The 15,813-nt window shown below is 41.3% G+C and overlaps 1 protein-coding gene across 1 annotated transcript; it reads right to left on the reverse strand.

Moving 5' to 3' along the window:
• Positions 1–233: 233 nt before the first annotated feature.
• Positions 234–15,486, reverse strand: MXD1 (MAX dimerization protein 1). The gene is made up of 6 exons (XM_054997666.1): positions 15,233–15,486; positions 13,994–14,093; positions 11,691–11,720; positions 5,974–6,088; positions 5,261–5,420; positions 234–5,163 (listed from the first exon to the last, which is right to left on the reverse strand). The coding sequence occupies exons 1-6, from the start codon at positions 15,309–15,311 to the stop codon at positions 4,976–4,978; spliced, it is 672 nt and encodes a 223-aa protein (XP_054853641.1). The 5' UTR covers positions 15,312–15,486; the 3' UTR covers positions 234–4,975.
• Positions 15,487–15,813: the final 327 nt, after the last annotated feature.

The raw sequence follows: 15,813 nt of genomic DNA on the forward strand, positions 1-15,813 counted from the left end.
GCAAATTTAATCACTATGCACCATTTATAGATTATAGTCTCTTGAAGAATTTAGGTTGTTTCACTGCAAAATTTTAATAGCAAGACGTGTATATATAGCTACTGCCCCCAATGACACCCCCTCAGATCCTTGTGAAATTTTCCTTTGAGATTAAGGTGAAAGGTTTAGATTCCATTACAATTTGAATACCTTTATCCCCTTTCACATTACTGGAAGCACCAACAGATCACTCTTTTAGTAATGAAATAATTTATTTTCTAACAGTTGAACAATACAGAAGTATACATATACACAGCAAGGTCTTCTAAAACATGTAATTTCTAAAAATGCATGTGCTAACTTTAGTAAAAAGCACCATTATATGGTCTTGACACAGGATTTGTAATGACATATTTACATTAGGAACTGAATATCTGGAAACCAGATTCCTGTTTTTCCCCACCAGCTGCCTCCCTACCTTTTAGACTGTGTTTTATTTGGAAGACTCCAAAACTAAAGTCAAGAGTTCAAAACAGCAAGTGTTGCTAAGAGCACCTATTTGAGGGAAGAGGAAAGTTACCAGTTCAATCAAAAAGAACAGCACAAAAATAAAGCCGAGCTACCAAGTCAGTCAAATCTTTGGGCACTTCAGAAGGGAACGGCTGTGTTTCGGCGAGCATGCTACAACCAAGCGAGCAGATGGCAGCCAGGAACAAGCTGGCTTTAAGTACTGTTCAACCAGACCTTAACAGTAAAACACACAGTTTTGCTAAAGCCAATCTTGGTATATAGACTTTGGAATGTGGAAAACACTTATGTTTGTTCAGCAACTATGGGCAGATTTCCCTCCAAAGCAAATGCATCACTGATTCACGTAGCTATTCCAAGAGCTTTAGGTGGCCATAATGCACAGGAACCAAATCACTTGCACTAACACAGAAAGCAAAAATTCTCTCTCAGATCAAAGCAGCAAGAGAGGAAGCTACACAATATATCCTCGGGGGAGCAAAAAAAATATAGCTGGGCGTCAAAAAATGAATTCATCCGAATACAGTTAAGTGTCAAAACCTGAAATTTGTTAGAAACAGGGTAGGAGGAGGACTGGAAGTCTTCCTAACATATTGCTAGACAGTTCACTAGATGCCTCAGTTTACTCAAATTCGGCAGTGAGCACATAATCTTGTGCCCTCCCTCCTGCAGAAAATGCAGGGCTCCCTCTACGTGGCTGCGTTTGCAAGCTCTATTGAGTTTCAAATGCCAGGTTCAGAGGCAGAAGTGCCATATTGTGAGAAGAAAGTGCTAAAATGGCAGTTGGCAGAACACAGCCTGCTTATGCCCAGAGCTCTGGAATTTTGTGGGAGGGTAGAAAGGTTTGTGGCACCTAATGGGACAATTTCAAATAATCTGAATCCAAAACAGGTAAATGTACCAACCCTGGGAAAAGTTTGTAATACGTGTCTATCAGCACCTGAAAAACTTGGCTTTATAAAAAAAAAAATCTGGGCGTTCAACACTCAGGAGAAAAGGATTATAAGGTACAAAAATGACTTGGATTCTAAACTACAAGAGTCTTGGAAGAGAATTTTCCAGCGTCCCCCTCCCCCAACCATGCCACCATGGCCCTTTGGGAACTTGGGGGGGGGGGGCGCGTAGTGGGAAGGGGAATTTGAAAACTGTTCCCCTCCTTAACCTCCTGCAACTGAAGTCATAGTTAGAAATCAAGTCAATATTTTTAGGATACTTCAAACTGTCATCCTGACACCCACAGTTCCTTCAGATCAACAACAGCTAAAGCTTTGGATTTCCAATCAAGTATGCCCCAGATTCACTGTTGCACTGGAAGATGCCAAATGCAGCAGAACTTAGTGTAACTTGAACACCCACAAATTTTTGTATTTGCATACATATGCTGCTTACTGCTGTAAACATAGGCACAGAAGCAGCCCATGACGATCTACAAAAACCTAATTTTCTGCAGTTTATTGAATAATAATGCTGGTGGATCAGTGAAATCGAGAAAAGGCTGGCTGAACCAGAATGTTATGTTTCTATGGCCCAATTTACTCTCTGACCAAATGAAATTATTGCTTCCATACCACTCTGGAAGTGCACAAAACCTCTGCATATGTGATTATGTACCACAACTGTGACCCCTAATAAGGTGCATGACCTCACCAGATAGAAAGAAGTTTTACACATCACTCAAGCAGCATGGAAGCAAACACACACACACTGGGCTTATTTTTCCAGCTTTGAAGTGGATGTAGCTGCCTGGGAGATAGACTGAGCAAGCAGCAAAGAGGACCACAGAAGTTTGGAGCTGCCAAGGTCAGTCCTAGCCAAGACATTTAAAAAGGGGCCCTGAAGCCCACATGACAATTTGATTTATCTGCCTAGATGTTTTTGAAACACCAAACACTTCCTTAGACTAGTTTTCAACAATAGTGCATTCGTTTGTAAAAGATCTATATTTTTGTGCCACCCAAATTATGAACGGACCAAATTCAGACAGTGCAAAAATCAATTACTGGTTCACAATAGGGACAAAAGAATTCCCACCACAATATTTTACTTAAAAAAAAGACACAATCCATTAGGAATTTCTCCTGGTCAAAGTGCACCAAAATGAACGTAGTCAAATAACAGCCTGGGTGTGCTTCTCCACTATTTGTACGTATTTGGAGGGAGCAAGCCCTGCCCAGGAGATTCTTGGTGGATTGTGCCTCCTTATAATTAACTGAAAAAGGCACAACAATTAAAATACATTAGGTTGAATTCTTAAGACATTACTTCTAAAGAAAAGTACACAAATGTTTTTTTTCATATTTGCCTCAACAATACCGACTCCAACACTTGAAGTTACTTTCTACCTTAAGGTGGCAGCAACGCGAGAATCCCGTGTGAGGCAATTTATGCAAGACATTAACAAATACAGAAACTTAAAGTCTCAGGCAAGAAATGGGTTGGCGCAAAGGGCCTCAAAGGGCAGCTGCTCAACTTCTTTAAAGTTTACAGGTTGGGAGCTTGGCTCTCTGAAGGGCCTTTGCCGGTATTTGAAGCCAGCTTATAAAAGCAAGGCAGCCTCCAACAAGTAGGAGTTCAGTGCAAATCTGCTGGACACCTGAAAATCCCAGCTGTTATTTATGTTTAACACAGCACACTCAAAAGAAATCACTTTGGAGATCTTTAGCAATCCACTAGCCCCACTTTCCAATTAGAAAATTTATCTAGAGGAAAGCTTCAAGCTTCTTGAGGAAATCAAATTTCATTTAGAAGTTGCTTATCTGGAACTCTGACAGAGTGTCTTAGTGGATTTTGGCAGTTTGGGTTATAGACTGCTAGCAAGCATGAATGACATTTTTAAGCTTAATAAGCTACATAGCCCTTTTAGAGTGAAGTGAAGTTGCTTAACTAGCTCTCAAGTATCCTGTGACTGCTGGCGGGACATCTGGTTGCAAATGGAGAACCAAGTGAGAATGTTAAAAATTACCAAGAGCTAGTCAAGTGGGCACAATACTAATGTCAAAAAGCAAGAAGAGGACAACTAAGGGAAATGCTCTTGGTTAGTAGACCTTGACATACAAAGTTTCCTGAACATCTATAAAAGCACAAAATCATAAGAAGGTTATCTATTACATTAGGTTTATATAAAAATGAATAAATACTATTTATAGGTCTTGTTATGTACATTTGCGTGTGCTCTATTTAGCTTAAATGGGACACCAGAAACAGGTTGAAAAGGGGGCAGAAAAGTTTGTAAAGGCAATCCAAAATCTACAGACAAGTCACTTTCAGAGTGCTACCAAATAATTTAAACAGGCAAGGAAGTGCTGGAACACCAAGAGGGCTCCCATGACTTGCTGCAACGCAGTCTCCTCAGTCATTAACAACTCAAAGCTAGCACAGCTAACTTTGTCACTCGGTTATTGCTGAAAATTTAAGTAAACAGATTGGACTAGAACCAAGTATACAAATGAGGCATAATTCTTTTTTCTTTTTGTGCTAAAGGGATTGAGATCAGCTTTGTTCATCTCTGAGGTAGAAAAATTTGTCCCAGAGGCAAGAAGCAGGACTTAGCAGCCAGAGAAGCTGCTAGGAACAAAAGGTAAATGCAGCTGTCAATGTAAAGACACCATCATAAAGATTGCACAGGAGTCTGAAGTACCGTTTGGTCTTTTGACATCAAAGATATTGAGATTGATTTGAGCATAGGCATCCTATAAGGTAACTGGCCATAAGTGGAAACATTTCCCTGTCCATATGAAGAAGAACCTGCAACCTGATTCTGTTGATACTATGCTGCTGCCAAAGAAATTTTATTCTGTCACTTAGCTCTGTGGTGATACTTTTGACAAGGATGGCTCAGACTTCAAGGGTTCAGTACTGGCACAAAGGCAGTCCCAGAAATGGCCACATCACAATTGTAATGACTTGGGACATGTCATAGTAAGACATCGGGTCAGTGGCTGGGTAGTTTCACTGCATTATTCCCTATCAGAAAGTTACAATGCCTTGTAAATTTGCCATGCCAATTTCCTGCTCTGAATGATAAAGTAGATTTCTGTCTTTCAAGATCATGTTTGAGGAAAAATGGCTTGTCTGGCTATTGTTTTTCAAATACCTTATATTACACCCCCCTCCCCGGTACAAGGTACTTCTAGAACACTAAGCAATAGCAGCACAGGCAAAATGTGCATGTTGCTATTACTGCAACAATATTCTTGGGTACTTGGGAATTTGGTTGGAATGTTCAGTCTCATAGAGATGAGTTTACCAACAGAAAAGAGAAGCTAGTGGATGCCATCAGATGTGTGCTCCAGAGAGTAGCTTGTAACCCACAACCCTATGCACTGTTGTCAGACTTAGGCAAAGCAGATTTTGGTAATGTTGGTGGTATAAGAAGTTTACGTGCAAGAGAATTGTGGGACGGTCCAACATACTACCTAATAAGATCCAACAAGGAAACAGCAAGAATGGAAAGAAAGCCACTGGCTTCTTATAGGTTGAGGCAGGCCTTGAGATTGTTCTGCAACTTTATTCTCTTAATGCCAGCACTTGAGTAGCCCTCATCACTGCAGACGCTCTGCAAGCTTCCCCTTTCATCTGAATCACTTGGGCTGCTGCTGCTCCAGTCCAGATCTCCTGTTAGGTAGTCTGTGCTTTCCACATCCACATCAATTTCTTCTGAAACCAGAAATTAAGACTCCAGTTAGCACTTGCTTCATGACAGAGCAGCTGGTGTTCAGGGAATAGGACCAACTCTCCCAAGGCCACCACTTACCTCTGTCTGAATCAGACCGCTCAGAAGAGATAGTTGATCCTATACTATCCATTCTTATCCGTTCAATGCCCAGTTTCTCCAGCTGCCTTTTCAGGTGTCGCTGTTCTCGCTGCAACTGATCTATTTGGTGTACTGCTTTTCTGTCATAGTCTTCAAGCTTCTGTTCAGGAGGAAAAAAACCAACATTATTTTGTTCTTATGCCTTATGTATTGATAAACTTAGGTTAGCTCACCTCACCTCCCCAGGGGGTTGCAGCTAGCACAAGGGGAGGCAACCAACTTTAATGTACCTAATATCTGAGTATCTCCGTTCCTCACTATTCACAAAAGGAAGGGTTAGCCATGCCATTTCAAGGTATATGGTATCTTTCCCTATCCAGGTAGGTATCATTCTTTTGCCACCTGATAATTTTACTTCACGCACCTGTCAAGATTTAGCATCTCTGAACATATTTTTCAGATGTGACAAGTACTCTGGTAGAAATGTTAAGACAATGTGCCTGCCCCTACCTCCTCACGTATAGTGTGTTCAAATATTTAATATAGGCCTCTATATCTCTGGTGAATCTGGAACTCCTTTAATGATTCTGTTCCCATTACATACATGAGGATAAAATTTAAAGTGCATGTGAAAGTAAAGTATCTTATTTATTTTATTTTTAACCCGCAAGCGGGCTCAGAGTGAGGACCCAACTCATCAGCACCCAACTCACCTTTATGTGCAATTTAGCTTTCGTTAGTAAACTCAGTGTAGTATGTCTACTGGATTCTGGTCCAAGTGGCACCATCCCTTTCAGCTTCTCCAGACACAATCGCAGATGAGCACGTCTGTTAAAGATTTATACACATTAAGGCTATAAAATCAATGAATGGGAAGGATATATTTATCATGGGCACTTCTGTATGATGCCATTAAGGAAGTATGAAAAATAATCATGAAATTTAAGTGAAAAGGCGTTCTCAAGTGACTCATGGCATTTTGATTCTAAGATCTTTCAAAAGATTATTGTACTTTCGATACAGGAAATAAGAGCTGTCCAAAACAAAATTTAGTTTGACATGTGCCATACAAGTATCATCTCACAAGCAAGGGCTTAGAATACCAGTGAGCCATAACCAGTACTATTATAACAACTGCATATTACATAAAGGTTAACTAGAAACCCAGTCTAACTTTGGCCACAGATGAAATGCTATTATTACTTGCTAATCACTAACTGTTTGAGCTCTTCCATATAATATAATAAAAATGGTATAATATTAAAATTCTGCAGATAAAAACAGGTGGCCTTAAACCAAGGAAGAACAAACACTGGAATGTTAAGGGACGCATTTCTTAAGAAAAACAAGGAAGCTTTATTTCATCTTCCGCTCTGGCTCATTTTGGCAAAACCCATTTGCTATTTCAGCTGGATTCTAATTTGAAACTCTTTCAAATTCTGCAAGAGGCTTACAACGGACTACTCCTCTGCAAGATACATTTGTGGCTCAGTTACTTGACATAAAGGCTGTCCTTCCTTCATTAACCATTACTTTTTTCTGTAGGTCCAATGAAAAGTACAATTCAGTCCACTGTCTGTTTAGCACAGCAGGGGCTAAAAGCAGCTTTCCAAGGTCTTGGGAAGGTGCTCCTAGCCCTGCTACTCAAGACTGTTCAAACTGAAGAAGTGAGGATCAAACCCAACCCCATAAATCAAGTGTTCTGTCACTGAGCTACAGCCTCTTATCATTTGAAGGGCAACTGACTCTCCTCAGCAAGTTTTAGCCTCAAATCCCTTGGTGGGATGACATTGACAATGGTTTTGCAAATTTACAAAACAAGCCTTGAAAGAAAGCCTAACATTCAGTTAGCTGAAACGTAAAACAAATCATAAGGTAATTTACACTTAGCCAGAGTTACTCCTTCATTGTTAGAAGGCCATCTTTAATATTTTCTTTCACCACCTAGGAGCCCTGTGGTGCAGTACTGCAGCCCGACCGGAGTTTGATCCTGGCGGAAGCCAGGTTCAGGTGGCCGGCTCAAGGTTGACTCAGCCTTCCATCTTTCCAAGCTCAGTAAAATGAGTACCCAGTTTCCTGGGGGTAAAGTGTAGAAGACTGAAGAAGGCCATGGCAAACCACTCCCGTGACGTCCCCCCATGGGTCAGTAATGACTCGGTGCTTGCACAGGGGACTACCTTTACCGTCACCACTTGCTGCAGTCATACACTAGAACCAGTCTGGAAAAGAAACATCACTCCCGACTTTATTTCACTGCTGCAACAATCAAAATTTGCCTATATCAATCACCTAAACCTTGCAATCCTAAGAAAAAACAGGTTTCTGTACAATGGCAGCATAAGACTTCAAACACAGGCAGACAGTTTGGCTACATGTTCACCACTGTGCAAATACTTCACCACTAATTGTGAAATCTAGTATTACCCTGCCGTAAAACTAATTTCTGCTGGTGCTAAGTACAGGCTGGTCTGGCAGAAGTGCAGCATCTCTTGGGACCAAATATCTCTGACGAACAAAGATTCCCCCCCCCAAGAGTACAACAGAGCAGAAGAACTATACTTCCTCCCAGGAACTGATAATCAAATCAAGTTTCCCAACCAGACAGTACATAATAGAGGCACATAGCTATCATTAAAGAATGATAGATATCAGTTAAAAGACACAATATTTAGATTAAGTTATTCTTGAAATTTAGTACTAGCATCCATATAAATGACATTTAAAAGGGTATTTAAAATGACATTTAAAAGTCATGTTTTCAAGTGACAAAATCATAATTTTAGAATGCTTCAAAGGATAACCTTTGGGGATGTCAACAGGCTTTTACTGCTTCTTGTTTCATCTTGGCAGTTCAAATAATTGCCGCTACTGATGGAATCTTTATCCTGTTCATTTGGACTTCCCTCCTGCCCCAATTCCCATGATTACAGCCTGCTGTTGTCAATACATTTTCAATGATTAATCAACAGAGCAATCCATCGAGATACTAGACTTTCAATATGGTGACAATGAAACTTCTTATCCTCAAGAAGAGGCGGATTTTGGTTATGCTATACTCTAGACTGGATGCCATGAGAAATACTTCCATATTTTTTGTTTCTTCTAGGCCATGGGGAATATACCATTGAAATATATTTGAGCTTACATTTGGGTAGGGGGTGTTAGATTTCTCCTAATTCTTTCTCTCATATTTTAAATAAAATTTCTCTTTTAATGAAACATGGAGGAGGGGCGATTGTAAGATTTCAGTTTCTGGAAAGTTTGAGAAAAATTCGTTCATGGCCTCACCGCTGGGAGATCTTTGCAGGACTGGGGACTCTGATAGGGGAATTTCACTGTGATGTCCATAAGCACCTGCATACATGAATGTGGCAGGGGCTAGGAGAGTAGATTTGTTTCCCAGTCTGAAACTGGGAGAACGTAAATTTCCATTTTTTCTCATCTCTTCCAGCTCTTCATTTATTTTCATTTCTCACAATAAACCCCCCTCACCTTCCTCTGCCAATGGTGAAGTTACTGTTGTGGTATAGTTTCAAGCAAACACATGCCTCTAATAAAGACAAACAAGAGCCAAGTTTAGATGCCCATTACCCTTTAGGCTTCAGCTACTAATTAAGACTCCTGCAAGAGGCACCTATGCCATAGTGCTCCCTATTCCCCCCACCATCCCATCACCTTTAGTACACCGAGACTAGCTGGGGTAGTGTTATGGGGAAGAGGTGAAAGTGAAAACTTCAAGAAAGAAAGGACTGTACAGAAAAAGGAATGAAGATAAAGAAGAAAGAGACTTGGAAAAGGATAAAGGAAGGAGTGTTGAGGGGGTTGGGAAATAAGAGCGGCAAGATAAGCAAGAGAAACTTGTCACGGCACCCACAAGCACCATATTAGAGATCACTGATGTACTCAGTCTTGAGCAGCCATTTGCTGGAGAAAAATGCAACTTGCTAGCAGAAGCTAAGCACTCTTAACTCCCACTGATTTAATGAAAGAAATTAAGTATCTGCTGAACTCACATTTAAATCATATTAAATCAATGGGATTTACAAATGCCGAGCTCTGGCTGCAGTGCACCCACATGTGTGATTCTGTAATCACCTTTTTAGACCATGAGATTTATTGCTTTATGTTAACTATAACTAGGGCAGTGGCATTCATTCTATGCAACTCCACAGTAAAAACTTTCAGAGGCAATTTATCAATTGTTTCTAAAGAACATTTTTATTTCCCAAGCACTTTAACACATCTTTGCTTTGGAGCAAAACCCACCACCTACACTTTACCAGTTAAGTCTACTAGCAAAGGCAAAATGTACTCCAAGGGAAGGTCAAGGTTTTGAAAGACCAACAGTGGATCTTTCCTATAACATTTTCTTGCTGGAAATCCTCGTAATTCCAACCATAATCAAAAACACAAGCCATGAAATATTAAGCCAGACTCTTACAATTAAAGATGAAACATACGGTAACTAAAAAATATTATTCAAATACAGCCAGATAGAAACACCTTTACTGTTAAAGTAAAGATGAACCGCTAATTGAAAGATCACGTTCCTGCTTCGTACAAAAATGTTAGGAACAAATGAAAGGAAATAGGCCATAAGACAACCTGCACAGTTGACAAGAAAAGCAAAAGGCTACTATAACATTATTTTTTAGGCTCCCTTTGCTGCCAGCTTTTCATAACTATGAGCTTATATGCTGCATTCAAAATAAGGCCCCAATTTCTAAAACAGATTGACAGCCAACTCCTACACATTTAATGAGCCTATTTAAAAAGCCTCAGAACAGGCCATGCCAACACTCATCTCTCCACATAAACACATGCATTAATCTAAGCTCCCGCCTCAAGCAACGCCAACAGAAATGCAAGCATCTGAACCATCACATGGCAAGCCAAATACCACACAGCTGTTCCATCATACTCATCTAGCACCCCAGAGGAGCATGCTGCCTAAGACTCCACAAGTGACATTTTCTGAAAAAAATTACTAAAAGCAGTCTGCATACCCTGCCTGTAACCAGTCAAGCAAAAGCAGCAATTCCACATGTAAGTGACAAATGAAACCTAAAACTGTTAACAGCAGGAATAAATGGGCAATTCTTGCAATGGAGGAAGTATTCTAAATGAGACCACTCTCTCTCTCTATATGTGTGTGTGTGTATGCAGGTTTGGTCACTGTGTCTCAAAAAGGACACTGCAGATCTGGAAAAAGAATATAAGAGGACAATCAAGATCATTAAGGGGTTGGAGCATCTTTCCTAAGAGGAAAGACAGTAAGCTTCAGTTTAGAAAAGAGACTATGCTAAGGGAGGGGGGAATATGACAGAGGCTTAAGAGTGGACGGAGAACTTTTTCTCCTTTCCCCAAAATCCTAGAACTCAATGGCATCCAATGAAGTTGATCGGCAATAGGTTTAGGGCAGACAAAAGGAAATACTTCTTTATATAATGAGAGATTAAAATGTGCATTTGCTACCAGAGGATCCAATGATGGCCACAGACATAGACAGCTTTAAAAGGGGATTAGACAGATTCATGGAGGATAAATTTATCAGTGGTTACTAGCTATGGTGACTAAAGAGAACCTCCATATTCAGAGGCAGTAATCCTCTGAATACTAGTGCCAGGAGGCCTCTTTTGTTGGTCACTCAGAGTAACTGGTTGGTCTTATTTTCATAATAAGAGACTAGAGTGGCAAAATGCAAACTGAACTACTGTCTAAAGCATAGTTTAAAGGTACTCTCTAAAGGTACCAGGTTTCGGAGTGCTGCAGGCTGGAAAACAAAAACTGCTCAGTGCAACTGGCACAGTGTACTAGCATAAAAGTTGCTATTATGTGTGAAGGATTCTTTACCAGTTGCTAATTTACAACTGCCACATAAGCAATAGCCCACATATCAAACGCAGGAAAATAAGTTTGTTGAAGTGCAACTACTGCTTTTCCTGGTGCAATGCTTCATGGGCATTGCACCACAGGGCTCAGGGCAGAAAGACAAGGCCTATCCAAGTCTTTGAGATGGTGATGGCAGAAACTACACAGATTTTCTAACAGCAATCTAAGACAAATAGCAGAATGATTCTGACCAGACAGCTATTAATCCATCAATGAAATCTGACTGGAAGATTTCTGACTTCGCCCATTTTTTAAGCACATTCTGTTACAGGACAATGCGTAAGCGCATACAGCAACAAAAATACCTCACAGCACTACATTAGATATTGCATTAGTATGAAGTATCACCACTTAACCAAGGTTGCCACACAAATACGTACAAGCTTGTATACTGTAAGTCACCATCCAGAAAAACATGCTTCCTTTAAACTGACTCTATAGAAAAACATTGATTTTCTTCTCCCCAAGGTACCATAAAATCTATAGGATTTGACTACTTTTCAAATGAAACTGTATTTAAGATTTTTTAAAGGCTCACCTGTTTTTTTCCATTTCATTATGTGTTGATCTTAAAGAAAAAAGAAAGACATTAGTTTAGCCATTTACAATTTTCAGCCATAGAATAAACATGCTGTAACAGCTATGACTGAGGAAATTGCTGGATATTCTGAATACAGAATCAGGTTTCAGAGTCAAAAGTCAAGTGCCTCAGCTGCAGTATGGACTAGTCACAACCATTAAACCATTTCATATGAATCTCACCCATAAGGCAAGGCAAACTAATCTTTTGAATGCATCCAAATTATATGTTCTGCAAGTCAAAATCCATCTGAGAGAAGTACAACCCCGGCAAGGGCAATAGTCTTTCTGATTCCAGCAATTTCCAAGCTAACAAAGATTAGGTTAGCAACTGCCTGGATTAGGCTGAAGATTTTATTCAGAGCTTCTCACTGCTGTGCTTGCAAAGTTTAATTGTAAAGGGCAAGAAAGTTGTTCTAAGGATTCCCAGCTGGAAAAAGCTTAAATTTAACCTAACTATACTATTGTAACATAACACTTCATAAAGCATCTTATTTATGCATTTGGGTGTAAGATTTAAATACTACCTTCACTTGTATCATCACTTCGCATAACCTCTGTCATTTTCATTAAAAGATAAGGTGGGAGGGATGAGGTATAAGTCTAACATACTATACATGTCACCTACTCAGGAAGAAATACAGCCAGGAGACAACCTAACATTGCACAACATTATTATGCATGAAAAGACAACTAACAGACAAGAGTAACGTGAAATATTTTGTTAAGTGGAAGCTTCCATCAAACTTGTATCCCTTCATATTCATAACATACCACCCACATGAGCAAGACAAAGGATTTATCTCCAGATTTCCACAAGCTACACATGTATTTTAACATGAAAATTCCAAGCCCGGCACCTGAATGGAATAGCATGCATACCTGTACACCCCAGAAGTGAAGCTCTGCCATGCATTTTGTTAAAGTGCCAGCAGACAAAATATGGATTTACTGGTAAGATTCTAATTCAAATTCTGCATGCCATGGAACTCAGGTACACTGAGACCTCCGACTGGAAATTTCATACAACACTCTGAAGTGATTACCTTTGACTCTTAAGATTTAAGAACTGTATTTAAGGCACTGCTTTCACTGTTCTGATACCATTTTGTATAGATACAACAATATCCCAGCAGCGGCACAATTGTGTCTTCATTTTAAGACCACTAACGGTTACATTATCCTCAGAGAATCACTGTTTAGAGGTTAGCAGCAACAAACTCTCTCTGAATGTCTCTTACCTTGAAAACCCTACAGGGTAAATATAAGTCAGTTGTGACTTGGTGGCATTTTCCATCAAATGCTACACTTCCTGATTTCTTAGCCATGTCATCAAAAGAGTTTGTCTCCAAACAACTAAAACTAATGTAAGAATGTTGAGATTTAAATCCTTAAAAATCAGAGTTCAACAATTCTGAAATTGCTTCTTTAACAACTTAAATTTAGATAAATTAAATCTCAAAAGAATTATTCTGTTCCATGTTTAGATGCCTTTAAAGCATATTTTTACCAAAAAGAAAGTGATCTACAATAATCTAGATGATTTTAATAAATATTATAAAATAAAGCAGTTTGTGAGTAATCCAAATGATGTAACAGACTAACCATTTTGCATGCTAATGTATTGCAGGAGTAACTCAGAACAGATTAGATCTATTCAAGGTAGTATCTGTACCATATTTACTAGAAAGTAACCAGTAAAGTTTACTCCATGGCATGTATGTGATTGATTTCAGGTCTCATTAACATCAAGAAGCTATGGCTTAAAAAGACAAAACATCCCTGCATTTCTTAGAAAGGCTTCCAGAACATAGAAAATGTAATATACAAAGATTTCCACTAACCAAATGACTTTTTCAAAATATGTCTTGAATGAAGTTTAGGAATTCCATCAAACCTCACTCAAAACTTCATTCCGAGAAAGAGCACTGTATTGGGTTTTGATGAACAACTTCTAATAAAAGATTTATACAGACATTCCTACCTCAATCTACCAGTATATTGTTTTAAAAGGCCCATGTAAATTGAGTAGAAACGAAAGTAAAACTATCAAGTAGTAAGCAGCTGACATAGCAACAAACAAGAAAATGTTGACACTATGGTGTGATTTATAACATGACTCTTTATAATTAAGCTGAACAGCCTTGTGATTAGCATATGCTGGACATATTCATCAAGCTACAGCTATTAACAGTCCTGGAAATGACTGGATTTCGCAGAACTGGGACAAAATGGGCTGTAGAACATCAGGATTTCCATTACCTGCTACTACTGCTGTTTTTCTTGGACTTGTTTCTTCGTTTTAAGGCATCTCTGTCCTTGCTGTTGTAGGGTAACATAGAAGCATACCCATGCTCAGCTTCTAGAAAAACAAACAAACAAACCCTGCATTCACTCCATTATCACCCTACTTAAAAGGGAACTTTTGAGTCTCAAAAGCTCATACTTTGTTAATCTAAGTGGTCTGTAAGGATCTTCTAGACCTGGATCTTGTGCTACACAAAAAAGAAAGTCTCTTCTCTAAAAAAATATCCCTGTTGGCACAATCGTTATGCAACTTATAATAGGTGACCCCCTCCCTTTCAGTCACAAGCTCAGGCAAGCAAGTAGGTAGGAATCTCAGCACTTCCACGTGCATCACAACAATACAAGAGTTACTAGGCTGTTCGCATGTGTTAATATGTTTATGTTTATTACTTAGAATGCCTGATGCACACTGTGTTAATTACCAAACTGGATGAGTTAGGCCTCTTACATCCGGCGAGGGGTGTGACTTGGCCATAACCTCCAGGTCCCAAAGAAAAAGCAGAGAGAGCCAACCAGGCGATGCAGCCCGCCTTCTGGCTGGAGCCCAGAGAAAGGCTACGTGAGGGAGGAAACGCAGGCAGGCCGATAAAGCCTCGGAGGAGCCAAGCGCAAGATCCGGGTCCAGTGGCACCTCAGAGCCCAACCAGATTTCCAGAGGAGGCGCTTTCGACAGTCGGAGCTCCTTCGGAGGTGAAGAAGGATTTGAGCCCAGCGGCACCTTAAGAGGCCAACTAGATTTTCGGGGCAGGACCTCTCGAGAGGCGAAGCTCTTTTTTCCAGGAGCAAGATTACAATTAGGGGGCAGGGGGCATTTCTCCAGGCCTGACAAGGCCCTCCTCCGTTCAGACAACCACCTCGCGACGCGCTGCCGTTCCTTCACGGCTCGAAAGCGGGGCCCGCACAGAACAAAAGGCCGAGGATGGCCAGGAGTGACGATCTGCGCCCCCTCCCTGGAGGCGGGAGGGGAGGAAGAGGCAGGAGAAGGCGGCGCTCCCTTCTCGCGGGGCCGAGAGCGCCGCCAGACGCAACGAGGGTCGGAGGGAGCCCTGCTCTCTCCCCCCCCCCCCCACTGCTCGGGCCCTCAATGCCCGCAAGGAAACGCCGCCGTCGGAACGGCCGAGGAGTGCTTCGCGTATTCCCCGGAGGGAGCGCGTCGCCTTCACCAGCGGTGAAGGCCGTTGCCGGGGCGCCTACCTCGCTCCCGTCGCTCCAGGAACTCGGCCGCCTCCAGCAACATCTGGATGTTCTCGCACACCTGGGCGGCCGCCGCCATCTTACACCCTTCTCCGCCTACTGGGTCGCTTCGCGCTGGCGGCCCCGAGCCCGGCCTGTCTCCCCTTTCCCCTCAGCCCGGCCGTCCTCCGATCCTTTCTTCTCCGGCGGCAGCCGCTCGAGTGTGTTTATCCCACCTCAGGCTGACAGACTCGACGCAGCCAAGCCCTCCCCTAGCCTCCGACCGCAACGCTACCCACCGCCGTCCAAGCGCGAAGGGGATTGGGTAGAAAAGATACGGCCCCGCCCACACCATCGCTTTATTGGCCCGCGGTGAGGAAAGAAAATAAGAAGCCTCGCCCACCTTACGCAGCTCTCTTCCCATTCGCCATCTTCGTGGACCCACCTCCGTATCGCTAGGAGCATTGTCCTTTTTATTGGTTCGGCTACCCTAAACTCCGCCCCTATAGGACTCAACGCGTCATTGGACAAGCTGTAGATGCTCACCAGCCCGTAAAATCGCGCTTCACTTTTATACTCACGTCCCATTGGCCAAGGCTTTT

Source organism: Eublepharis macularius, chromosome 14 (assembly GCF_028583425.1).
Source record: "Eublepharis macularius isolate TG4126 chromosome 14, MPM_Emac_v1.0, whole genome shotgun sequence".
Taxonomy (NCBI): Eukaryota; Metazoa; Chordata; class Lepidosauria; order Squamata; family Eublepharidae; genus Eublepharis; species Eublepharis macularius.